Here is a 26575-nt window from a genome sequence, read left to right as displayed (position 1 = left end):
CTGTGCTGGCAACCAGCCAGCTGAGCCAATGGTAAGAGAGAAGGGGGTTTTTGAATTGACGCCATTACCTGTTGTGTGAGTCCTTTGTGTAGTCAGAGGAGAGATAAAGAGATGGATTAAGTCTGAAAACCGGCTTGGAAGTTTTCTTTAATATCTATGCCTCGATAGGAGTGTTGGAATAACAGATATGTGAATGGAAAGGAAATGTTTAGTCTGACACAATCAGGTTATTTATTTATTTTAATTTTGTGTCTGGTGTGGGATTTCTCAGGCTGGCTGATGACCTGCCGCCCCAACACACACATCCGCCCCTACCTCCTGTGCATTGTAACTTTTAAACTGAATCCCAGGAAGTAATTCTCTATGTCTGAAGCCAGGTCTATACTAGAACTGAGAAACAATTTCAGATACACAATGCTAGCTACAGCAAATGTGTAGCTAAAATTGCCATATTGGAAATGGAATTTTGTGACTGTCTTCACTACGGAAGGCCAGTGGGAGTACTTCTCCCATCGACCTCCCTTGCTCCTCGCAATAGCGAGGAGTACAGGAGTCGACTGCCAACCCCAGACATATCGATTTTGCGTGTCTTTACCAGACACACAAAATCGAACACCATGTTGATCTTCACAGAAATGTGAAGATTAATCTGCCTTTTTTAATTGCTCTGTGACACCTAGCAACCAAGTATGCTTCATAAGTGCGTCTTCTTTGTTTTATTAATAAAATCACTTTTTTTAAGACTGTGATCTGATTCCTGTGTCGTAGCGGTGGTTCTGTGTGTGTGCGCCTGTGACTGAGAGGTCAGCTATTAAGGAATTGCAGTTGTTTTCAAGCTGTCTCCTAAGGGAAGGTTAAAAGCTTGGGGTTACCACGTAGGGAGACATCCCAAGTGTGTCTCTCTGGTTTCTAAAAAGGAGTTTTTGCACTTGGGTGGTGGCAGCATATCTCCCCAAGGTCACAGATTCAAAAATACCCCTCTCTCTCTTCCAGTTGGCTCACCTAGCTGCTTGTCAACACAGGACCCGCCACCTCTGGGTTTAGCCTTTTACAAAAAAAAATTAATCAGATACTGGGATGTCTAGAAAAGGGGTAGTAGCCCTCCCATCCATCACATCCCCCATACTGTGTACTCCATGGATAACGTTACAGCTTTTGATTGAGAGTTCTGTTCCTCATCCCTATATGCCCTTGAAGTAGGTAAGTACAATTCCAAGGTTTCATGAAAGAGTTTCATTTTACTTCTGAGACTAAGATTTCAAAAAGTTCTATGTATAAAGTTGAAGGAAAAATGTATTATTTAGCACTGTCAAAAGGCACTCAGCAAAAATATTTTTGTAATGAAAGAAAAAGGTAGAAAATGGCAAAGCATTCTCATCACCAATACTTTGGAGAAATTATGCAAATTCAGAGTACTTTTGATTAAATCAGGTTATGAGAAACTGCTGGCCTAAAAGAAAGTTCCTCTCGTTGTTTAAATTTGACAGATGGATTATAAGAATTTCTGCAGCTTGGATTAGTTCTTCTGTGTTCATTCCTTTGTCAGGAGACCTGTATCTCTCTTGTTCTACATTATTCGTCATGTGAAGTAATTTTCTGAAGCATAGCTGTGCCCAGGCACTGTGAGCCACCAATAAGTCATGCTGGTTTTTTTCTTCATTCATGCATTTCCCTATTTATTTTTCCTGTACATATCTATGTATATTAAAGTTTGAATGGAATTTCTTCATCCAAGACTTGAAGCTTCTGATATGCTAAAATATAAAGCAGTGGGAGACTAAAGTTAAAAAGTAATTAAAGCTGGTGAATGAAATGACGTTCATCTGGAGAACCCTTTCACTCAGATAAAACTTACACAAGAGAAGATGTGCAGTTACTGGCATAAGAGGCAGACATAGTGAGCAGATTTTTGATTGTGAAGTACATAGCATTGGATTTGAACAGTTCAATGGTGATAGAAAAGAAGAACTGGGATCCGTGCTAATCTTAACTATGGCAAAACTCTGCACATTGTTTTAAATTAAAATTAGAAAATCTATCTTCTCTTTAAATATGCCAGAATTTGAAATCTTGACCTCAATGTAATTAAAGTCTAAAAAGACTTTTCAGGGTTATTTTTGTTTTGTTTTTTTTTCCTGGTTCGAAGGCTTAGTGACTAATGGGTACTGTTTGTCCACTGAAAGGTACAGTAACTCAGAAGTCAGTGGGTGATTGTAACCCCTGTTTAGAGCTAGCACAAGGTTTCTGCAGCACTTAAATCTCCCTTCACCCATATTTTGAAGATTTTTGCCTTCTCTCCTCTGGATCCACTGGCCATACATTATCAACAATCAAGACCCATGGCAACTGACTCACCAACTTCCTGCCAAAGAAGAAATCGGGAAGAGAAAATGGCAATGGGTTAGACATATGCTTAGAAAACCCACCACCACCATCACAAGATAAGCCTTAAGTTGGAATCCACAAGGAAAAAGGGAAAGAGGGCCCCAAGAAACACCAGGTGTAGAGACCTGAAGCAGGCACTAAAAAGATGGGATACACCTGATAAGGACTGGAAAAGATCACCCAGGACTGGAGACTCTGGCGACTGTTCATCAGTGGCCTTTGTTCCAGGATGCAGAAGTGGAAGAGGCTTACTACTGCCCCATGAAGGCTGTCTCTATCCATATCTTTTTGTATTGCTGGTACTGCAAGTCCAGTCTGTGTTAGAGACGTGAAGAAATGAATGATTTACACGTGAGTTACACCAGTATAAACCTAGGGAGCTGTAATTCTGCTAAAATCAGTGGCATTGCTCAAACTGACACTGGTGTTATTGAGAGAAGCATTTGGCCCTTAGAGAAAATTCAGTCAGGAGAGAGAGAGAGAGAGATGTTTGGTGAGTCTGATGAAAGCTCAGTACAGAAAGAACCCCTACGTACTTAGACCATGTATTGAACTTTAGAACCTTTTCCTTTGATAAGTCCAGTGCTGTTCCTAGTGGTTTCGGTGACAACTCTATTATTACAGGCTGAAAAAATGAAATGTTGGTCTTACTGTGGAATGAGAGAACCAGTCCTGGGATATGTTGTAAATGCTTTGCACCATGCTCCATCAAAGCCAATTTAACTGTCCGTTGGAGGATCATACTGTGATTTCCTGGTTGCATAGGCTGTTGCAAAGGCTCTTACATCATTGTTCACCATGATATAAGTGAGGATTGTGGTTACGGCAATGGAGAAGTGGCCATGTCTTCCCACAACCCTGACTGTCCCCTGAAGCCAACTCAGTGCTTGTGCTAATTGGCTGTTTGCGTGACACAGAATAGTGTTTAGATTACTGTAAGATACATTGGAGATGCAACCCTGGCAACAGCCCCTCAGGATTGGGGGAGCCAAAAAGTGGATCTTGCACTGCCTGTGAAATCCTTGGGCTTTATCACTAGCACTTTGCCCATAGGAGGTCTAAGATGTGTCTTAATTCTATGTAGTCCCCGGAAATACAATTCAGGTATTTTATTAATCAATATTTATTTGCTCAATACCGTTCTCACATCAGTCAACTGGAAAACTCTCAGTGACTTTCACAAAATGGGCCAATATTGCAATTTTCCCACTCCCTCTGTCTCCTCAAAACTAACCTAACAGATAAAATTTTAGCCTTACATTTCTACAGTAATGATAGGAGGAGGAAAGAAGATCTCTTGTGTCAGAGACTGAGTCTCAAAGGTTTGAAATTCCTATCTTCAACTAACAAATGTTTAGTTTCTGACTCACTTTGTAACTTACCCATTCCAGGTGAAAAAAGAAACACAAGGTATAAACACGTGCCTTGCTAAACACATGCCACTGAGCTATGAAATTACTATAATTGCTTATATTAGGGTTAATATGTGCAGTGTTGTTTTTAAATGGCATGAATAATAATGATTTTGCTAACGAGAATTAATTGCTTTTTCTTTGTAACACCCGTGGTGAGAAGAAAACAGGAAGTTCTCTTAATTGCTTTGACATTTGAAAATCATTTGTAACACCCAGACCTCTTTCCCTTTGCTAGTTTGTGGAAGATGAGTGGATTTCTTTTCTCTTAGATTGGCCCTAGGAAACCATCCCATTGTAAACATTTGATTGGCACTCGGGGATTTGAAGTGTCTTGGGGCATAGATTGCCTGTGGCTTATTCCACAATGGGGAGGCAACCCCTGTATCCTGACAAAAACATGAAAGGTGCTTCACAAAGACAAGTTTCTCCTCTTCCACTGCCTTCTCCTGAGGACTTTTCCATGAGAGGTTGATTTGTCTTGTTGTTTGGCAAGTTGATTTTACTTGATACACATGAAATAGTGCCAAAAATTAATGCACGGGGGCCTTTAAAAGACTCACCCTTCACTGAGAAGGTGAGCTGGCTTGTGTGTTCCTCGTGTTGGAAAAGTATAGCCTCCCCATTGAACTTGTACCTTTGAAACATAAGGTAAGGATATGTTCTTGTTCTATACAGTATCTTATGTAAATTTTTGGCATTTATTATGAAATACAGGATTTTAGTACAGTACAGAGCAATGTCAACACAAAAATACTAAATATTTAGCATACGTGTTCTACAAAATACATAAAATGAAAATTAACAGGAATACATTATCTACCAATTTTTAGCCTCACTAAACATTGGCCATGCTCCTAGAACCGTATTTTTTGGATGTTCAGTTACTTTAACATCATTTCCCCTGATGTTGCACACAGTACAAATAATGAAGGATAATTAAAAGAAGAACACAAAATGGCCAGACCGGGTTAGACCAATGCTCCATCTAACCCAGAATCCTTTCTTCTGCCAGTGGCCAGTGCCAGATGCTTCAGAAGGAGTGAACAGAGCAGGGCAATTATAAAGTGATCCTTTCCCAGTGTCACATTAGCACTGTGTAATTTATCTGTTTGTTCCAAAACTTCTCTATTGATACTTCCTCATTGGACAGTCCTCAGAGTTGCCACAAAATACTAACAATAATGATACCTTTATCTTCTGAATCAAAGAGTTAAAGTTTCATTTCATTTTTTGCTCTACTTACAATTTTATCTTGCCTGGTAAGGCCACTCTTCTGGCAGAATAAGGAGTAAACAATATACTGTAAGAAGCAAACATTTTGAAGCCATAAGGCTGGATCCTCAGCTAATATAAATCACGATATCAAAAAGTCCTGTTTGATTCCAGTAGTGCTATATCCCACTTCACACCAGCATAAAACTCTGGCTTCCAGTATAACTTCTCTGATGGAAATGTGGAGACATTTCTTAAGAGTTACTGTTCTGTTTACACAATTGTAGATGTACGTATTAGTATGAGGCATGCAAAGCTCAGTAATAAAATGCATACTTAGAAAACCTGACCAAGATGTTAGACATTTTAATGTGTCATTGTTGAAAACCAATTGATCTTTTAAGAGAAGAAGATACTGCTACAATACCTGTACACCATCTTTATCTTCTTTTTCATTGGAATCAGTAGCATGCAGTGCATCTCTTTACTTGACTTGTACCAAGAGCCTTTTTTCAGGATACATGCAATTGTCCTAACCTTAATCTGTTGTTTTTTAAATTCAGAACTTCCTCTAATCATGTAGCGCTTTTGCAAACTGTCTGGTGTGCCTGCTTAGCTGACCTCACCAGCTTCCTTCTAAAACTGTAAACATGTCATCAGAAAACTGAAGAACAATGTTCTCTGAGTTGTTGGGATTCCTCAATGCAGAAGGCTGAATTTGAATGATCCGAAAGCTTTTGGACATTTTAATGCAACTGTCTTGTTATTAAATGGGCCATAAACACTGTTCTTGTTTTTCAGGAATCCAATTTTCTTATTTGAAAAGCATTTTTTGGAGTCATCCTTCTCCTGTGAGGTGTCCTGAAGTGTGCTTGTAGCTGGTTTAGTATTTCACAGTATATTGCCACTTTGATGGGTGCATCTAAAGGGTCAGCCGTTTTTGGAAAAGATGTGTCTTTGCTCCTTCACCAAATAAGCAATGAAAACAGCTCCCCCAAATTAAGGTTTGCACACTGCGACTATGTCTACAAGAGAGGTGTTTCCTGGCAAAACTGGGCTTTTCTTGGGGAAAAAACACAGAGCTTCTACACGCCAAATGCTCTTTGACAAAACCCAGCATATCTGCCAGCAGCATTATACCTTTCCCCATTCAGGTATAAAGCCTTTCTCAACAGTGTTCTGTAAACAAAACATCCGTGTAGATGCTCCGGGGCCCTTTCGTCGACAGATAGGGCTTCTGGTTCACTGGGCAGCCCTATTTGTAGAGTGTGAGGTCAACCATTCTGTCGAGAGAGGGCCGGGCAGTCTTGCTGCTATCTGTTGACAGAGTGGATTGCTCCTTCAGTCTGCTTCTATGTATAGATGCAAAGTGTCAACAGAAGTTTTGTTGGGAAATCCCTTCCGACAGTGACTTCTGTTGACAGAAGCTTCTCAGGTAGATGTAGCCTGTGGTAAAGCCTGAGAATCCAATGACAAAATTCCAATTCAATTGCTCCAGGAGTTCATCCCATGTCCTTAAAGCATCTGGGATAATCTTATGGTTCTGAAAATGACTGATGTACACCCAGATTTTCCAAAGTAGAAAGGAGATAAAGTTCCAGGGTGAGCTCAGGGGTGGTTACTCACCACAGCTGTAGTGCACAACATGATGTAGAAAAGAATAATAAGGAATGTGTGGTCAGTGGATAAAAACAATCAGTAGAAGGCTTGCAACAAGTTTCTTTTAGGCCTATCAGAAGAAGTGGGTGTATGAGAGGGATTTTAGAGAGAAGAGTGAGCTGTAGCTCACTTAAAGATTTTCCACACGTAGCAGTGAAATGATGGTTTGGAAAAAGTCAGCAAATGGAGAATCACTTCATGTGGAAGGGATGGTGAGTAATGCAAAAAGAGTCAATGGCGAATAAGTTCAAGCTCTCAAGGCCCTGCACAACTCTGTCCCTTCCAACTTAACACAGTAATAATGCAGTATGGTTGTGAGTAACTTTCTGTGTAATAGGACTGCATGTGCAATTCATAAAATGGGAGATGCCTTTAGTGCTGACATTGCATTGCATTTGTTACTTCCATTCCTGCTACACTGCTGTGTTGATGAATGTGCCTACTATTTTTCTTGTTTAAAAAAATAGTTCTTAAAAACAAACAGAAATGGTATTAAAATGAATACCTCTTTATATCAGTTAAAATTACTGACATTTTTCATTATGTATTTGTAACTTCCTGTGCTCCACTATGGAAATTCTGCTTCACTTTTTTATGCTTATGAAGTACTCAAGTATTGACAATATGTCTGGTGCTCTTCAGCTTTCAAAAGATAATATCACAGAATCATAGAATCATAGGGCTGGAAGGGACCTCAGGAGGTCATCCAGTCCAGCCCCTTGCCCAAAGCAGTATCAGCCCTAACCAAAAAATACAATATAATATAAACAATCATCAGCTTCCAAAATACAATCATATCTTTAAAAGGCCTTTGTTGGTTTCAGATGTTTCCTTTTCAGTCCGTAATCTGCCCATATAAGAAGCAGAGTTTAAAAATATAAATATAACATTTGCTGTTGCCTAGCAACAGCAGTGAACTGGGGGCAGCCTTGCTCCAATTACACCTGTCTGGAAAGAACTCAAAAGATGTAAGACAACAGGACTTAGCAAAGGTTGTCTTTGAACGTATTGGAGACAAAAGCTCATTTCTGCTCAAAACATCTTGTTCTCTTGCTTTTGTCTCAGCTAACCTTTCAAAGTGTTCTGAAGGGCTGAGGACTCATTTCATTTGAATCCCTGACCACCATCAGTAGATCCTGTTTGGAAATGCTGGGAGAACTCAGCAAATTGCCAGAGTAAGCCATAGGGATTATTTACGGAGTACAGGACCCAAGTGTTTATTGACATCACAGTTAGAAAAGGTGTTGAAGGAGTGCTCTGTTCCTTCAATAAACTGCCCAGTTTGGGCTTGTTCCTTAATTTTTGCTTGGATGAATAAAAATTCCCGATTTTCCATACTCTGGAAGCAGACAAAATCTGTGGTTTCATGGGTCCTTTCTACAGTGTGTAAAATAGATTAATTCTATTTTCATGTAAACTGAGTCGACACGTGAGCGCCCTTTCGAAAGGGCAAAAATCGAAGTTTTGCAGACGAAATAGTGGCCGTCGCAAGGGAGCACTTCCCACCATTTTTTGGATCGGCATTTTGATCCGCTCTTCCCAAGTGCTGCCACAGGTCTTTCAAAAGAGAGTTTCCACACAGCTCCAAGCCCTCTTTAGAAAGAAGGGAGGCAGGAAATGCCGCGGACGGGGTCCCATGGCCGACAAACCCTTCTGGGGCCGCAGCCAGCCACCTCCTTTAAAGGGTCCCTCCCTCCGCCCTCCCCTCTGCACAAGCTGAGTGCTGCCCAGCCTTTCCCAGCCTGGCAGAGCCCACTTGTGCCTATCATGGAGATCCAGCGACAGCTCCTGCAGGAGGACGCCCTCATTATGGATGCCCTGCTGGCAGTGCTGTGCACCCTCGCTGCAGCTGCACCCGATCTCATCGGGTGGCTGGGTAGTTCCCCTGGGGTCATGGGGCTCCCCCACCCAGGGCACCGCTGGGCGCCTCCCCCAGTGCCCTGACGCCTCTGGACCCACCCCAGCAGCCCTGACTGGTGGGAGCGCTTGGTGCTAGGGAATTGGTATGAGGAAAGGTGGCTGCAGAACTTCCACCTGTCGAGGCAGACCTTCAACGAGATCTGCCACTGGCTCGCCCCCACACTCCAGCACCATGACACCTGCATGCGGCCAGCCCTCACCCTGGAGAAATGGGTTACGATCGCCATCTGGAAGCTGGCCAACTGGACTCCTACCACTCCATGGGACAGCAGTTTCGGGTGGACAAAGTCATCGTCGGGGCTGTACTTATGGCGGTAAGGTGGGGCTGGGTGCGGGGGCTGGGGCAAGGGGAACCCTCCGCTGCAAGGAACCAGATGTGGCAGGGGCTTGACGGGTGGGGGGGCAAGGGGCTGGACAGGGTGGGTGCTGGATGGGAGGGAGGCAGGGGACTGGATGGGGTGGGGGCTGGATGGGAGGGGGGCAGAATGGGCCCGAGGTGGGGGGAGATGGCCGCCACACCTGCACTAGAGCACATTTCCCCCTTCCCCCCCTGCAGGTTGTCAGATCCATCAATGCAATGCTGCTCCATAGGGTCGTCCGCCTGGGGGATTTGGACAACACCGTCGCCGGCTTCCAGGACCTGGGCTTTCCGAAGTGCATCAGCGCTTTGGATGGCACACACATCCCCATCCACACCCCGCCACACAGCGCCGGCCAGTATGTGAACAGGAAGGGCTACCATTTGGCGATGCTCCAGGCCCTAGTGGAAGCGAGGGGCCGGTTCACTGACATCCATGTGGTCTGTGCCGGCTGCACCCATGATGCCTGGGTCTTCTGGAACTCCGGCCTCTGCTGTCACATGGGGGCCAGCACCTTCATCCCCCAGCGGGAGATCCCGGTGGCGGAGGACGTCACCATGCCTCTCTGCTTGGTGGCAGATGCGGCTTACCCCCTGCAGCCGTGGCTCATGAGGCCGTACACAGGACACCTCGACCCCACCCAGGAGGCGTTCAATCAGCGCCTCAACCACACCTGCAACATTCTGGAGCAGGTCTTCGGGCACCTAAAGGGGCAGTGGAGGTGCCTCCACATGTGGCTGGAGGTCAAGGTCCTCAACACCCCATGGGCCCCCCACCTCCCCAAAGGACACTGAATCCCCAAGGGACACTGATCCACCCCCCCCACAGGCTGGGCAAGGGGTCTCTCATGCAGGTGGCCCTTCCTGGCCTACACTGTGCAGGCCCCAGGTGCTGTCTGGCACTGACCAGCCGCCACCCCTGTGTGGCTTGCGGCACTGTCCCCATGTAGGGGATGGCCTGTGTGCGGCCTGGGACCACCAGTCCTGTGTGCGGGCGACTAGCCATTGCGTCGCTCCCACCCTGCAGAGCAGGTGTGCGGCCGTCCCTGTACATACCAGAGGGTCCCTCAGCGATGTCCGGGGATGTCCGGCTCCTGGTCGCCCAGCTGGAGGAGTGGGAGGGGATGACAATGATGAGGTCCCCCTCCTCACTCGACCATTCGGTGATCCCCTCGCCCTCCTGGGTCCCCGGTCCAGGCTTCTCCTCTCCCTCCTCCTCCGGCTGCAGCTCCTCACTGGATGTGTCCAGGAATGCCGGGGGTGGGGAGCTCTCACCCCAGGATGCCCCGGAGCTCCCGGTAGTAGGGGCATGTGGCTGAAGCTGACCCAGAGCGGCTGGCCTGGTCCTTGGCCCAGGCATAGCCCTGCCGCAACTCCTTTACCCTGGAGTGTACCTGCTCTGCGATACAATCGGGGTAGCCCCTGGTATGGAGGCCCTGTGCCAAATGGCTGAAGGTGGCGGCATTGCACCTCTTGACCCCCATCTGCTGCAGGACCTCCTCGTCCTTCCACAGGCCAAGGAGGTCCCACAGCTCCCACTCCATCCAGGAGGGGGCCCTCATTTTTTCTCCCCCTGGGAGCCCTGCGGGGGCTTGGAGAGGGGGCCGTGGGGCTCGTGGGGGGGCTGGCTGCTGGCCATGCTGCGTCGCTGGAGCGTGCAGCTGGAGCACATAGGGAGGCTGCTCCAAGCACACTCTCAGCTTCTTCAAGGAAGTCATTCTGAGGCACTTGGAGGAGGGGAAATTGATCAGAAATAGTCAGCATGGATTCATGAAGGGCAAGTCATGCCTCACAAATCTGATTAGTTTCTACTATGAGATAACTGGCTCTGTGGATAGGGGAAAATCAATGGATGTGATTTATCTTGACTTTAGCAAAGCTTTTGATATGGTCTCCCACAATATTCTTGTCAGCAAGTTAAAGGAATGTGGATTGGATAAATGGACGGTAGGATGGATAGAAAGCTGGCTAGAAGATTGGGCCCAATGGCTAGTGATCAACGGCTCGATGTCAGGATGGCGGTCGGTTTCTAGTGAAGTGTCCCAAAGTTCAGTTCTGGGTCCTGTTCTGTTCAACATATTTATCAATGACCTGGATGAGGGGTTGGATTGCACCCTCAGCAAGTTTGCAGATGACACCAGTGGGTGAGGTAGATACGCTGGAGGGTAGGGGTAGGGTCCAGAGTGACTGAGACAAATTGGAAGACTGTGCCACAAGAAATCTGATGAGCTTCAATAAGAACAAGTGCAGAGTCCTGCACTTGGGCCGGAAGAGTCCCAAGCATCGTTACAGGCTGGGGTCTGACTGGCTCAGTAGTAGTTCTGCAGAAAAGGACCTGGGAGTTGTAGTGAACGAGAAGCTGGACATGAGTCAACAGTGTGCCATTGTAGCCAAGAAGGCTAATGGCATATTAGGTTGCATCAAGAGGAGCGTTGCCAGTAGATCCAGAGAAATGATTATTCCTCTTTATTCGGCTTTGGTGAGGCCGCATCTGGAGTACTGTGTCCAGTTCTGGGCCCCAGTTATAGGAGGGATGTGGACGCACTGGAGAGGGTCCAGCAGAGGGCAACCAAAATAATTAGGGGGCTGGAGCGTATGACATATGATGAAAGGTTGAAGGAATTGCGTCTGTTTAGTCTGCAGAAGAGAAGACTGAGGGGGAATTTGATAACAGCCTTCAGCTTACTGAATGGAGGTTGCAAAGAGGCTGGAGACAGGCTGTTCACAGTGGTCATGGATGGCAGAACACAGAACAAATGGTCTCTAGTTGCGGTTGGGAAGGTCCAGGTTGAAGATTATGAAAAACTTTTTCACTAGGAGGGTGGTGAAGCATTGGAATGGTCTCCTCAGGGAAGTAGTGGAGTCTCCATCCCTGGAGGTGTTTAAGTCTCGGCTCGACAAAGCCCTGGCTGGGCTGATCTGATGGGTTTGGTCCTGCCTTTGGCAGGGGGCTGGACTTGATGGCTTCACAGATCTCTTCCAGCTCTATAGTTCTGTGATTCTATGATTCCTGCCACAGGTCTCCTGCGTGCATGCGGCTTTAAGGCAGCCGAACGCAGGGACCATAGAGTCCTGCTGCTGCTGGCTGGAGCTGCCCCGCGCTCCAGCTGACCGAGGCCAAGGCGGACCTGTATTTCAAAAAAGCGGTCTGTGGTGTGTCTACATGTGTACTCTTTTGATTTAGTATTTCGAAAGGGAGTGATCTTCCGGATAAGGGATCAGGGTTCGGATTTCAAAGTCGGCGCCCCGTTCTTTCGATTTTCTTTCGAAAGACAGGTTTACACATGTGGATGCTCCTCCCGCTCTTTCGAAAAAGGGCCACCTGCTATAAATAGTTAAAGAGGGGGAAAGCATTTAATTCTCTTTTATATTATAGAGCCTTATAGGGTAATTTAATTTCTTTGGGACTCTATTGATTTATTAAAGTCTCTATTAAATTTCTGTCGCATTGCTTACCGTGAGGCTCTCTCTACTGAATGACCAGGCACTTCAATGGTTCTTTCATAGAATCATAGAACACTAGGACCGGAAGGGGCCTCGAGAGGCCATCGAGTCCAGTCCCCTGCCCCGACGGCAGGACTGACCACTATCTACACCATCCCTGATAGACATCTGTCTAATCTGTTCTTAAATATCTCCAGCGAGGCAGATTCCACAACCTCCCTTGGCAACTTATTCCAGTACTTGACCACCCTGACAGTTAGGAACTTTTTCCTAATGTCCAACCTAAACTTCCCTTGCTGCAGTTTAAGTCCATTGCCTCTTGTTCTCTCCTCAGAGGCCAAGAAGAACAAGTTTTCTCCCTCCTCCTTATGACACCCTTTAAGATATCTGAAAACCGCTATCATGTCCCCCCTCAATCTTCTTTTTTCCAAGCTAAACAAGCCCAGTTCTTTCAGCCTTTCTTCATAAGTCATGTTCTCCAGACCTTTTATCATTCTAGTTACTCTTCTCTGGACCTTCTCTAATTTCTCCACATCTTTCTTGAATTGGGGTGCCCAGAACTGGACACAATATTCCAGCTGAGGTCTAACCAGCGCAGAGTAGAGCGGTAGAATGATTTCTCGTGTCTTGTTCACAACACACCTGCTAATGCATCCCAGAATCATGTTTGCTTTTTTTGCAACACAGCATCACACTGTTGACTCATATTTAACTTGTGATCTACTAGAACCCCTAGGTCCCTTTCTGCTGTACTCCTTCCTAGACAGTCTTTTCCCATTCTGTATGTGTGAAACAGATTATTCCTTCCTAAGTGCAGCACCTTACATTTATCTTTATTAAACTTCATCCTGTTTACTTCAGACCATTTCTCTAATTTATCTAGATCTTTCTGAATTATGACCCTATCCTCCAAGGTAGTTGCAACCCCTCCCAGCTTGGTATCATCTGCAAACTTAATAAGCGTACTTTCTATGCCAATATCCAAATCATTAATGAAGATATTGAACAGAACTGGTCCCAAAACAGACCCCTGCGGAACCCCACTTGTTATGCTTTCAAAATCTTCTCTTCAGATTAATCAAATGCTCTTTCTGATAGGTGTAAAACTAAACAATATCGTAAAAGTGATCAGTTCCTCAAGGCAGTGCATGTGCAATAGTCCGAGATTTTGTCAAGCCGTCATATTTTTTCAAATGTTCTGAAACAGGCAACACACCTACCGGCTTCTGAGCTGTAGTGTAGAGGAGCAGCAGGAGCCTCCTCACCAGATTAATGGGAAATACAGATAGTGCTATTGCAGAGCCAGAGGTGGGCATTTATCAGGCGCCATGCTGCACTCCCTGGCTGTGTCTACACTAGCCCCAAACTTCGAAATGGCCATTTCGAAGTTTACTAATGAAGTGCTGAAATACATATTCAGGACCTCATTGGCATGCGGGTGGCCGCGGTGCTTCGAAATTGAAGTGGCTCGCCGCCGCGTGACTCATTCAGACGGAGCTTCTTTTCGAAAGGACCCCGCCTACTTCAAAGTCCCCTTATTCCCATCTGCTTATGGGAATAAGGGGACTTCGAAGTAGGCAGGGTCCTTTCGAAAAGGAGCCTGTCTGGACAAGCCACACGGTGGCAAGCCACGTCAATTTCGAAGCGCCGTGGCCACCCGCATGCTAATGAAGCGCTGAATATGCATTTCAGCGCTTCATTAGTAAACTTCGAAATGGCCATTTGAATGGCCATTTCAAAGTTTGGGGCTAGTGTAGATGTAGCCCCTGTCAGGTACAGTATGTCTAATAACAAAAGCAAAACACAGGATGTTTTCCCCTTTGGAAAGATGTTAGAGTTGAGCTGCCGTTGAATGCCAAAACCATTTGGTAAAATGTCAAAAGAATTAGAATCAGATAGTCTTAGCTCAGCATGCGTCTTTCTAGTCTGAAGGCTCTTTCCACAGTAAATAGAAAGTGTGTAGGAAGCTAAAGTCACTAATATTTTGAACAAGATGGATCCATTCTGGACATTACAAAAGCAAATTCACATCCTCATCAGTTTTATTTTAGAAATACTTCTGATTGGGTACTGTAGTTATTTTGAAATCTCAGTGGAACACGGGATTCTCTATATTGTGTCAGACCAGTCACCCATGTAGTACCGTACCCTGTCTCAGAGAGGTAGCCGAGTTAGTCTATATCTTCAAAAGGAGCAAGAAGTCCTGTGGCACCTTACAGACTAACAGATATTTTGGAGCATCAGATTTCATGGACAAAGACCTGCTTCTTCAGGTGAGTGGGGGCTCCAGAGGAGGGTCTAAGTATATAGGCTCATGAAAAGGAGGGAGTTCCAATCAAGAGGAGGGCCAGAGTTGACTAGATCAGTTCAGTCACAGAGGATGTGACCCATCAGCAGCAGCTAATGTGGAGTTGTCCTGTCTGTCAGTGCTGAATACCAGACGCTACGGTGTAAGACATAAGAAACAAGGAGTGCACAAGGGTCTTGTTTCAGCTCTTTGAGCTTCAAAGAAAAAAATTGGTTTCAAACTGATGTGACTGATTCTTACACCTTTTTACACTCTTCTGTTGTTGATTTCCTGCTACTGCTCACACTTCCACATGCAATTTCTGGCAACTTGCACCAGCTGATAAATTTTGGGACTGAGTCTTCATTTCTTTGCACCTTGCAATTCAAAATTGTAACATTTCTTCCCCACTTTGCACAGGTGTAGGGTCCAAGGTTAAACTCAGCGTAGTAGATCAGGCCTTAAATGACTATGCAAGACAAATCACACATAAAGATAACTGTCTGCATGGGTGGGAAGGAGTGCTTTTGCTTAGATGTCTTTATTATTCTGGGAATACATTTTGTATATCAGTAACTTATTTGAAGAAGGACATTTAGCAAAGGGGTTTCAAGACTAACAGTTCTGGCCTGCTGAGGATTTCTGTTCTGTGGGAGGAATCCCCAAATGAGAAAATAACGAGAAGTCCTGTGGCACCTTATAGACGAACAGATATATTGGAGCATAAGCTTTTGTGGACAAAGGTGTATGCCTCTGACAAAGTGGGTCTTTGCCAATGAAAGCTTATGCTCCAATATATGTTAGTCTATAAAGTGCCACAGGACTGCTCTTTGTTTTTGTGGATACAAACCAACATGGCTATCCCTCTGATACTTGTCACCAAATGAGAAAAATACTCTCGTAGCTGGGTCTGTCTCATCTCCCCTTCTTGCCAAGAGCATAGTCACTGTAACTACGGGAAGGTAGATGTGACTGGGACATTGCTGTGTGTCCATGCTGGCATAATGTCTCAATGTGACTATAGGCAGATAGCATAGATCATAGTTGTACGGCTTCGCTAAATCATTCCAGATGTTTTCAGTGGGATTGTCTCAGATATTGGTAACCTTCCTCAACCTGAAGAGTATCTTGCTGTGTGATGGGTCTCAATAAAATCATCAGAGCCACTTTTAAAGGACAATCTGGCCTACATATTGCCTATGAGCAAAGCAAAGAACTAACAGCCTTGAGACCTCCTGCTTTTCCTCCCAGTGCATTCCACATTTTACCCAGAATTTCTGGATAGCAGGACTGTGGCTCTGTGCAATCTGTAGTGGGCATTTCTGCAAAACTGGACTTCCTTCATTAATAATAAGACAGTTTATAGAAGAGCAAATGAAGCACAGGAAATCAAAGAATATATTTAAATCATTTTCTTTAAACTCATCTAAGTAACTGTCTTAAGGTAGGTTAGTTACAGACACTGAAAATCAAATTCCTTGGTAATGTCTTAGTTAACTTTCTTTCACGAATCTGTGTTGGTGTTTTGTGGAGGTTTTCTTCAGCTGGTTTCTTCTTGAGTCTGCTCTGTTCTTGTCTGTGTGTAGCAACTTTCTTGTAGAGAAGGAAAGAATGAGTTGTGGGGTGCTTGCTGTTTAAACAGGGTAACACAGGGTGGCTATGTCTCCTCTCCAGAGATGTCTTCCGAAAGAACTTTGTTTGAAAGAGTGTGCTCACACACAAAAAAGCGGATCCAAAGAGTGATCTCTCTTTCAAAAGAGATTGTCCACGCAGCCCCTGGTATTTCAAAAGAACATGCCAGGGACTGAAAAACCAGGCCCCATGAGGACTGTTCTTTTGGGGAAAAAAGGGCTTGTGGAGCATCGACACATGTTTTCTTTCCAAGGAAGCTTTCTAAAGGGGGCACGTCTCCTGAAATGGGAAAGGAAGAGCAATTTCAAAAGGAGTGCCACATTCTTTCAGTTTACTGTTGAGAGGATGCTTTTTGTGTGCACACATTCCGCAGGATCTTTCCAAAGAGCCCCCTTTCAAAAAATCTTTCAAAAGAACTTGCTAGTGTAGATGCGGCCGATATGTCTGTGTGTGGCATGGTCCCTGGAAGGGTTTTAATACTCTTTTTTTTTCTTTAAATTATATGAAAACCTAATTCTTAAGGCTTTGTTCATATTCACAGATGACTATTCATTGGTTTTATGTCTTTTAGGGTTGGTTTAGGTGGCACCTTCAGCTCCTGACTATGCCATCTCCTTAAAGAATATGCAACATTTCTGATTGTTCTCCTTGTGGCAGGAAAATTCCAGATAACTGTTTAAAGTTAAGAGTTTACCTTCTCTCACATAATAAATTTGCTGAGTGATTCCTTCCATTTTATTAGAGTTCAAGAGGAAATGCAATTCTATTTTCAAAAAGTACAAGCTCTCATATTCTTTATAGAATGTATACAGTTCTCAAAACAACTCTTTGAAATTTAATATTTCTTTGTCTTTAATGTAATTATTAAGAAGTTGATGATTCTTTATATCTTTATTCTTTTTTAACAATTTATTTTTCCACTAAACCATGAATGTTTTACATAGTTTGTTTACTTTTTGAGTCAAGGTTCTTAGAGTTACAATGTGTTTGGTAGAACAGTTAAACTTCTATTAAATATTTTGTACAAAGCACATATTTCAGTAACCAGTACATCATTAAATGTAATGAAAAAGAAAATAGTGTAAGTTGAAGTGAGGTAAAGTTTAAAATTTTCTGAATTTGTATGTCAGTTAGGGTAATAGGTTTTATCGCTAAGAAATGGTTGTATTCTAATATTTCCTTGTCCTTGGGGACAGAAAGCAGGAACTTCTGCTATTTCTTTAACCAGCGTGAATACTTTATACCATAACTAACTAAACATATATCAGTATTGTTTTGTTTCAGGTATCTTGGCTAGAACTTACTGGAGGCTATATCTTAATATTCAGTGACCTAACATTAAGGAAAATAATATATGAAATCAGTATCGAGGTCTGTCCTGGATTCTGGCCTCTGATTTGTAAATATGCACACAACAACTGAACCTGTTTCCCACTGGGTGTTGCACAGGAATTATCTTTTTAAAATGCACTCAGACTGTCAGACCATAACATTCTAGATTGCCTTTGTTTTTTCTGTTTCTTTCCCCTAGGCTTTTGAAAAAGGAAGAAAATTTTACTTTTATTCCTCGGTCCCGTGAAGAGCTTCCAGAAAACTTTCCAAAGGAAATCCCTGGGATCTGTTACTTCCTGGAGGTCACAAGTGCTCAGAAGCAGCCAAAGCCCTCCATCGCATCTGCCAGAATGAAAAAGGTTTCGTACAACATTGGCACCATGTTCCTTCGGGAGACAAGTCTATGAGGCCTGCTGCAGATCAAAGACTCATCAAAAAAGCACAAGCCCAAACTGGGTCATGAGAGGAAAGATGGATATTCTTTTCATTTCACTGCCTTGTCTTTGGCAAGCAGTAAAAGCTCTATGTAATGTCAGGCAATAATTATTTTAAAAGGTGGGTGACTGCTGTCAGTAAACAAACTGGGAAGAGGGATCAAAAAGGAAACAAAATACTTCTATTTCCAGAGGACTTACTGGTTGTAAATTTCAATTTGGCCCATTTAGGAGAACAAAAGCAAATCCAAAGTGAATCTTTTGGTTTGATTTTTGTTTTGAGCACAAGTGGGTGATTGTTGTCTTTAGATATGCACCAGCTAAGCAGAATTGAGCGTCAGTTCTGATTATGCATTCCTGCGTAAATGTGTCATTCACCAAGGGAACAATGTTTTTTAACTTTCTGAACAGACATTTCATACATATACTGTAGAGTGCTGTAACCCTCCTGGCAGGAGGAATATATAAATCAGTACAATATTGTAGGGATTTTACCTATTTTTATACATATTTTACTTTATGTATAATTACATTCCATATACTATACGAGTGAGCTTCTCAGAATAAGCTGCTGTATATTTCAGATATTCTCTCTATCAAAGATTATTATTATACAAATGGCAAGACTTGCAGCTTTTGGCAACAAAAATATTAATATTTTGAAAGAGAAAAACACTTCAGTAAGTCTCCTTAGGTAGCTTCTATGGTTTAGGAGAACATTGTCTTGCATATATAATATAAAATGATGTTCAGTATTTGTCCTACTAGCAATATATGTGCAGTATTTCCTAAACAATGAAAACAAAGACTTCAAAATCAATGGGTAAGGTTCTGTTGCATACCTAGAAGTCCTATTGAGAGCAGCATCCAGTAGGTATTAGAAGCACTTTGAATCACATTTTCATAGCAGCGCTTGTAACCACCGACAGACAGACTTGAATCAAGGACTTCTGGAGCGTAGTTCACAAACCTCTATAGCTTCAGGTAAAAGCTAGCTGGTTTGCAGCTAAGGTTGTAGAGCAGACTTAGTCTTTCTCTGTGTGAGTGGTCTAGGTACCACTACATGGACAGTGAACCACATCTAGCAGTTGTGTGGGTTACACTCAGTCACAGGAATACAGGTTCCACGGATTTTTAATGGGACTTGTGTTCTTGGAATGCTAAATAGCTTTTGAAAATCGCATCCATTTTTAGCAGTCTTACACTAAAGTTTTATCTGCTGCTGGCTTTGCTGAAATGTTAATGCAGAATAGACTAGCAGATATGTAAGTACTACCCCTCTGAGACTATTTTAAAAGGAAAATGCTTATCTATAATTTGATGCAAATGAATGTTCAAAATTTAATGAAAGTCTATAAAAATAAAGGGCCAGATCCTCCTCTTTTGAAAATTGGTGCGGCTCTGTTGTCTTCAGTGGAGCTGTGCCCATTTGTTGGAGGAGAGAATGTGGCCCCAAATTTTATTCTTTCTGAATTCACCCTTTCTCTTCAGTTCTTTTTTTCAATTAACGCAAACTGTAGAAATGCCTCTACAAGCTTACCAGCAGCCAGACCTTGTTTTACAGACCAATGCTGTTCTGCTCTTAGCAAAAACAGTTCCTTAGCCAATGTTTGTAGAAGGCTTTTGAAAATGTATAGCTCTATATGGGCCTGATCTAAAGCCCATTGAAGTAAAAATACAAAAAACAAAAACAAAACCTTCAATTTCCCTGGAAGCTGATATGCGCTCCAGATTTTTTCAAAATCAAACCACTTTTTTTTTTAGTAACAGAGAGGAAGCCGTGCTAGTCTATACACTATCAAAACAAAAAGCAGTCAAGTAGCACTTTAAAGACTAGCAAAATAGTTTATTAGGTGAGCTTTCGTGGGACAGACCCACTTATTCAGACCATAGCCAGACCAGAACCAGGTCTGGTCTGGCTATGTGCTGAAGAAGTGGGTCTGTCCCATGAAAACTCACCTAATAAACTATTTTGCTAGTCTTTAAAGTGCTACTTGACTGCTTTTTGTTTTGACACTTTTTTTGGTCAAAATATTGGTTCACAGTCCTAATTTGAGGTACCTTTTTTAAAAAAAAATTGGCCCTCAGACCAAATTATCTCTGCACTTTTTGCTATGGAGAGGATAAAAGAAGTTGAAAACTCACTAATTTGACAAACATTCTCTTGCAGGGTGGGGGTGGGAGCAATCACCTCCTCCCCAAGAATCTGTTTTCTGACAACTCTGCCCATTTGGGTGTAATTAATTTCTCAGGAATGAGGAAGAGCTGACTCCAGCCCAAAGGGATTTCCAAAGGTAAGAGAGAGCTGATCTTTTCACCAGGATATCCTGCTACCATAAAACAGTAGGAACTCTGAATTAGCACTGAAAATAATTTTAAGACAAATGCCCCAATCTTCCCTGAATTCATTAATCTGCTGCTTTCTCTTGTGGATTTCAGCTCATCCCTGGAGCAAGAGGTCTCTATTTCCTGTCTGTGATGCAGCAGGGAAAATGTAATTCCTCCTCTGCCTTCCCCTGTCCAAAGGCTGAGCTGGTGAAAATTGTTTGGACTTGAGGTTGCAGTATCCAGCCTCAATGCAGACTTCTCTTGCTTTCTGACAGAGAGGCCATCTATTAGCCCTTAACCATTAATTTACACATTCATAGTTTCTAAAGTGCATTTTGCATGCAGTAAAAACAAGTGATGTATACTACGATTACAGGTGGTGAAAAGGTCCAATTTATCCACCGACCTCCACCCAACACAGCTGCAGTTCCTGCCCAGTTTATCAGTATGCAGACTAATAAAACAGCCAGTATTATACATTTATTGTACATCTATATTTCTAACCTGTGATATTTGAGATCTTGCTGACACATCTTCACTGTGCAGCAGTTGGATCTGAAGTTAGCCTCTCCTGTCCCACCTATCTCATTTCAGCACCCACTCACCCATATCAATAGCATGGTAGTTCTATGAAAAAGCTGTATGGGTAGGCAGATGTGACAGGCATTCTAATTCCTTTGGAAAATGGCATGCGGAAAGTGGGAATGATACCCTGAAGAAACCTGTTGCATGGTGTCCTTCCAAGCAGCTAATTTAAAGTAAAAGTGAATTTATAATCATAGAGATCAGTGTAAAAACTAAAAATTGTTGTCAGTATCACCATGGAGATAATGACAATGTTTGCAAATAAGTCTGCTAGCTCCCAAAATCCAAATAGATTTATGCTAAGAATGTACAGTCTCTGCTTGTATAAACTTGTATAAAAGTGACACATACACAGCATCAGCAGTGATGCAGAGGACTGCGTTATTTGCTTCTGTGTTATGACAAGTATTTTTGATCAAAAGCTGCCTTCCTTAGAGAGTAATTTCCCTACCGCAGTGTAAGAGAAAAGTGTGGAAAATTTCTCTGCATTGTTCAATTTATTATTTGTTTCTGCCATAATAATATTAGCTGGTTTTTAATTCATTTTTGTGGAGTGCTCTGTAAAGTGAGGTAAAGTACATCAGCCAGGAACTCAGCGGGATATTAGTAAGACACCAGACTCTATCAGCGAAGATGCGTTTTGCTGAATGAGGAACCTTTCTGTATGTAGCTTTCATCTGTCTGTAGATGTTTTTGCCTCTGGGAGTGGGCCAGGGTTCCATGGCTGGTTTTGTGAGGGCTAAATAATGTAGCAGTAGACTTGTGGGGGGTGCTGGAATGTGTGCAGAAATCAGATGCAGGTTTTTGGTACCTTAACCATACAGTTAAGGCTCTTGTCTGGCCCAGAAATTGCTCAAAAGCTATTTTCCCAAATGTGGTTGTTTTGTAGCATCTGCAAGGATAAAATCTGCCCTGCCTGACGATGCTAAATACAGAGAACCCAGTGTTACTCTTCCATCCAGGACAAAGGGGAGGATGCAGGGAACCCCTGCAAGGACTTATCGGTCTTCGTATGCCATAAACTTGTGCTTTCAAGCTCCTCTCTGCTCCAAAGCAAAGGACTTTGGGGTAGAGACAATGAAGATACAGCAATGCAGACCCATCAGTTGATTCCTCATGTGAGAGGGAATGTAGTAGCCATGAGGCTACACCAATTCTGAGGCTGCAGTGTGAACCACAGGTCAGTTCCACTGACTCTGTTGCTTAAGAGGCATCCTGGTGAACTTTTCCAGCCTGCATGCTGTAGTCACACTGTGCACAGGGTTCAGGGACTGGCAAGGAGATAATAGTGGTAGTGTAGTTGGAGCTGTGGCAAAAGTTAGGCTCCAAGTCTCTATGGTGATATCTGCCATACAAAGCTACAGGCTTTTTGTGCGGGACACTTACTACTATAACATTACACTGAGAGTATGGTTGTCCTGCAGGATTCATGGGCCTTTGACTTTGTGCAATCCTGAGAGTCTGCCAGCACTAACCATGTTTGCTGTTCTTGCTTAACTGCTTACTCCCCACGTCTGATTGCTGAGCTGACTGTTTGGAAAAGCATATAGGTGCCTGGAAACTTTGTGTCTACAAACAAAATCCAAAGTTTTAAAAACCTATAAAAACTTTTATGGGAATTGTCTATTCAGAGGAAGAAATCCGCAAAGCTGACTGGCTAGCAAGTCCGAATTTAGTGTTACCACACTTATCCTGTGCACTGGACTTGTCATGATCCTGTAGTACCCATACCACATCACCTGACATGACCTGCACATTTGTGAGTTGTGCCTACAGCTTGTCTTCATTTTTCTCAAACTAGCACATGTTGTTTCACATACATACATCTATGAGATATGCTGTAGGTGTCATTGGGGTGACATAGTTCAATTCCCAAGTTATTTCAGTCAGCAGACAATGCAGTATCATGAGGTGTCCTGTACAATTGGGACTTGCGAGACTGCTTACCACTTTCACTTGGTAGATATATTTTCCTCTGAACAGACAATTCCCCTGACATATTTAAATGAGTAAAAGCTATGTTGACATGCACAAGGCTAGGAAACCAGTGCAAATTGTCAGTGGCTTTATCTTCATGTATAACAGCTGCTGTGCTCCGGAATTCTTCAGGCTACTCAAGATGTCACATTCACTCCGTGCCACCAGCCCTCTGTTATCCAACTTAAGCAGTGAAAACTGATACTGCCTCCTCTCTTCCAAACTAGATCTATTACCATACTTATGCTGAATGCTCAGTTTCTGCTGAGGAAGTTTGGAGTCATGGTCCAGTATAATCTTGTCACCCACGGCTTTGCGTTGCTGTTATGATACTCTTCTGCAAGGATTTCAGAGGCAGAAGCCCAAAGGGAGAAGCCTGGTGTTAAATTAGCAGCAAATATATAACTTACTGGGGCTTGTCAAATTTTAGGAAGTAAGTGGCCCATTCTCACGAGAGGCACAAGGAGAACTTGTGCAACTCTTGTATAACACGTAACTCAGATTAATGCTTCCTTTGGGATCACTTATTCCTTGCTCCCATTGTGATCTATCTGACTCGCATCTGTAGGGCTCTTCTAGCTCCTGTTGGCACCAATAAAAAATACTACGCATATGGCACAGCTGGCATACTCTTTGCTAGAGAGTACAAGGGCAATGGTGTAGCGTGTGTTGCTTGTCTGTGTATTGGCAGAGCTGAGATGGGGAAATCTATACAGCAACTACCCTGTCATCTGCCCACTCAAGGCAGTGACCTAGTCCTCACGTTTGTGTGAACTAAAAAATTAGCTGTGTGTTTGAAAGATTTTTTTAACAATGGTATTAATTAGTCATTTACTAACAACACTGCAACAAAAATACACATGCTATTAAATCTCTTGTGAATGAGAGATGTTCTTGAAGTTGGCCATCAGAGATCGCAAAAAAAACCAAACAGTTAAATACATAATGTGGGGGAACTTCATAACTCAGTATTAGGCTGAAGAGCATTCACCTCTGCAGTAGGTCACTGGTTCACCTTCAATCCAAATCGTCATCTCTGGTCATTGAGATAGTTCAGTGGTCTTTACAAAATGCCATAAGTGGAGTTGGTTTGTTTCCTATGGAACAAGAGTTTACATTGCAAAAGCCTCTCCACCAAGTGATGCGAAGGGGCTCCCTTGTTAGCAGTCTCAGCAAAAAAAAGCCAAGAGTTTCCATGGCCACAAATGCTGAACTCGCCTCTTGCTTTAGGAGTTTGTTCTGCATGGACACCAAGGTAGAGGACAGGGAAAACTTGAATTTCATCAGTGCACAGAGAGATGCTAGTTCCAGAGAAGCCTGGTTCTTTACTGTTTTGTAGATGGATGGAACTGAGAGACGAAAGTGATAGAGAACAGTATGAATACTTGACAGAAGCCTAATCAGTACTTTCATATCCTTTCTGCAGAGCTCAGAACATTTAATTCGTAGTGAGCAATACACAATACCCTTGACCAGACGTAAAGGCTGGGTCTACATGGCGTGGCTTTCCCGTCTGATCCATGCTAATGAGCAGCCTCGAAATTGCAAAAAAATTCAGGCATAAGGGTCTGGTGACAGAGAGGCTTTTTGCCGACAGGGACACATCCACACTGCCTCTTTGCTGCCAGCCCCACCCCCGCCAAGACCGAGCTTTGGTGTGGCTATGCTAATGAGCCATGGGACCATGCTAATGAGCATCCATTTGCAATTTTGAGGCTGCTCATTAGCATGGATCTGCTGGGAAAGCTGCGCCAGGTAGACCCAGCCAAAGAGGTCTTAGTCTTCTTATCTATGCTGTTGCTCGGCGAACTGTATTGCGGAGAAGTTTTGAAAAAGCCCCTTAGGTACATAAGTATATCTGGGGATGAATCAGTTACAATATGGTACCCGTCCAGTGGCTTGCAGGAACTGAGGCAGTTGCAGGTCTGGAGGGAGCGACTGTAAAACAATCTCTTCCTTCTTGTGGCTTGAACCTTCAAAGAGGAGGTCAGTATTCACAGTTACTGGGTGTGATCCGGTAAGGCTACGATTAAACAAAGTTCTGTTGCCGGGGTCAGCAACTTTTCCGAGGTGGAGCACTGAAATTTGACCTGACCTCCGTGTACAGTCCAAGTGCCAGTGATACTGCACGTGCCCATCCATCAGAGTCCCTCTGTGTCCACCACCCCCTGCCCTATATGGAGACTTACCTGGCTGTGAGTCGTGTCCCCAGTACTGGGCAAGGTACTGGCAGGGGCTACACAGAGCTGGGCATGCAGGCATTTCCCTGGGTAGGGTGCAGGTCCAGAGCCCAGGTGCAGCTCCTGAGCCAGCCCATGCCAGGGTCTCTCTTTGCCCAGCCCCTCTTCCCTGCCCCTTGTGGTGACTTACTGGGCTGCAGGTCGCCTTCCCAGACAGGGCACAGGCAGAGGCTGGACGGCCTGATGGCTCCAAGGGGTGGGGGCAGGGCAGGAGTAAGGGTTGCCACACAGGTGCACAGCCCAAGTGTATGCCCCTCCAAAACGTGACTCACGGGTAGGGCTTGCCTGTTCCAGTCTCTACTACCCCACTGCATGTGGGCAGGAGGAGGAGCAGGGCTCAGCTCCCGCCCCGTGCCACTCTTGGCACTCGTGCCAGGGGTTGCTGACCTCAGTCCTATTGACTAACTCGTCATGGTCCAATTCAGAAAGAGTTTTTTTCAGAACTTCTCTTGAAGCATTTGCCAAAGCATATGTATGGCTCATTTTTAAGTAATATTGTAATGAAAGATGGAAACAAAATGCAAAATGGATAGGCTCTAGAAGACAGAGAGGTGGTTGCCAGGCAATCCTTAGAGTTGAATTTTCTGGCTTTTCTGCATTTAAATCTCAAAGTTAACATTATGTTAGTATTATGGCTTGCATTAAATTGCATATACACTGTGGAATATTTTCCCTAGCAATACCACATTATGATTATTCTTGAAGCAATAAGTTAAGCCGTGGAAGTTTTGATTCTTGTAATATATTTCTTGTCTGTGTGGGTCATTATTAGGAACAAAGATACATACTGTATATCAGCAATAATGTAAACAGGTGCATAGTGAGGGGATATCCTCCGGAGGATAAATAGGAGTAAATGCGTTGATACTGATTAATACTCTGAGAGAGGAGATTGTGTTTAAGCCATCACAACATGTATTTCCTGCTAATATATTAGAAAGTCATTGTTCAGCCTTCCTTAGTGAGTTCTGCACATACTGTGTCTGAACATTTGTTTGTTTTTTCTTGGGCTGTTGCATGTTGACCATGGTTCTGAGTAGACAACTGAGCAAGGCATGATTTTTAAAAAGTGAGATATTGACTGAAAGAAAGGATCGTGGAAAAGACGTGATATAATTGGATATATGGATACTGCTTTTGATTTTTCCAAGGTTTCTGACTGAAATTCTCCTGCAATTGTACGATAATCAGGATGTGTGGTTGTGCTGGGTTATTTGTATTCATCGTGTGGAACAAAAATTTTAGATGCACCTAAATACTTTAGGCTCCCAAGCCCAATTTTAAAGAAATATAAACACTTAGGAGCCTAATTTTCAGAGATGTTCCATGAGAATTAGGCTCTAAATGCATACATCACTTTTGAAAGT

At 43.5% G+C, this 26575-nt stretch overlaps 1 protein-coding gene across 2 annotated transcripts in view; it reads left to right on the top strand.

Moving 5' to 3' along the window:
• Positions 1-19897, top strand: part of GUCY1A2 (guanylate cyclase 1 soluble subunit alpha 2) — a 296861-nt gene extending 276964 nt beyond the window's left edge. For both annotated transcript variants that reach the window (XM_074981844.1, XM_074981854.1), the window contains one exon: positions 17844-19897. In XM_074981844.1, coding sequence (XP_074837945.1) covers positions 17844-18051 — 208 coding nt within the window. In that variant the 3' untranslated portion in view covers positions 18052-19897. The remainder of the gene's footprint in view (positions 1-17843) is intronic.
• Positions 19898-26575: the final 6678 nt, after the last annotated feature.

Source organism: Carettochelys insculpta, chromosome 1 (genome assembly GCF_033958435.1).
Source record: "Carettochelys insculpta isolate YL-2023 chromosome 1, ASM3395843v1, whole genome shotgun sequence".
In the NCBI taxonomy this organism is placed as follows: domain Eukaryota; kingdom Metazoa; phylum Chordata; order Testudines; family Carettochelyidae; genus Carettochelys; species Carettochelys insculpta.
The sequence above is the reverse complement of the archived record's forward strand: the minus strand, read 5'-3'. Positions and strand labels throughout refer to the sequence as shown.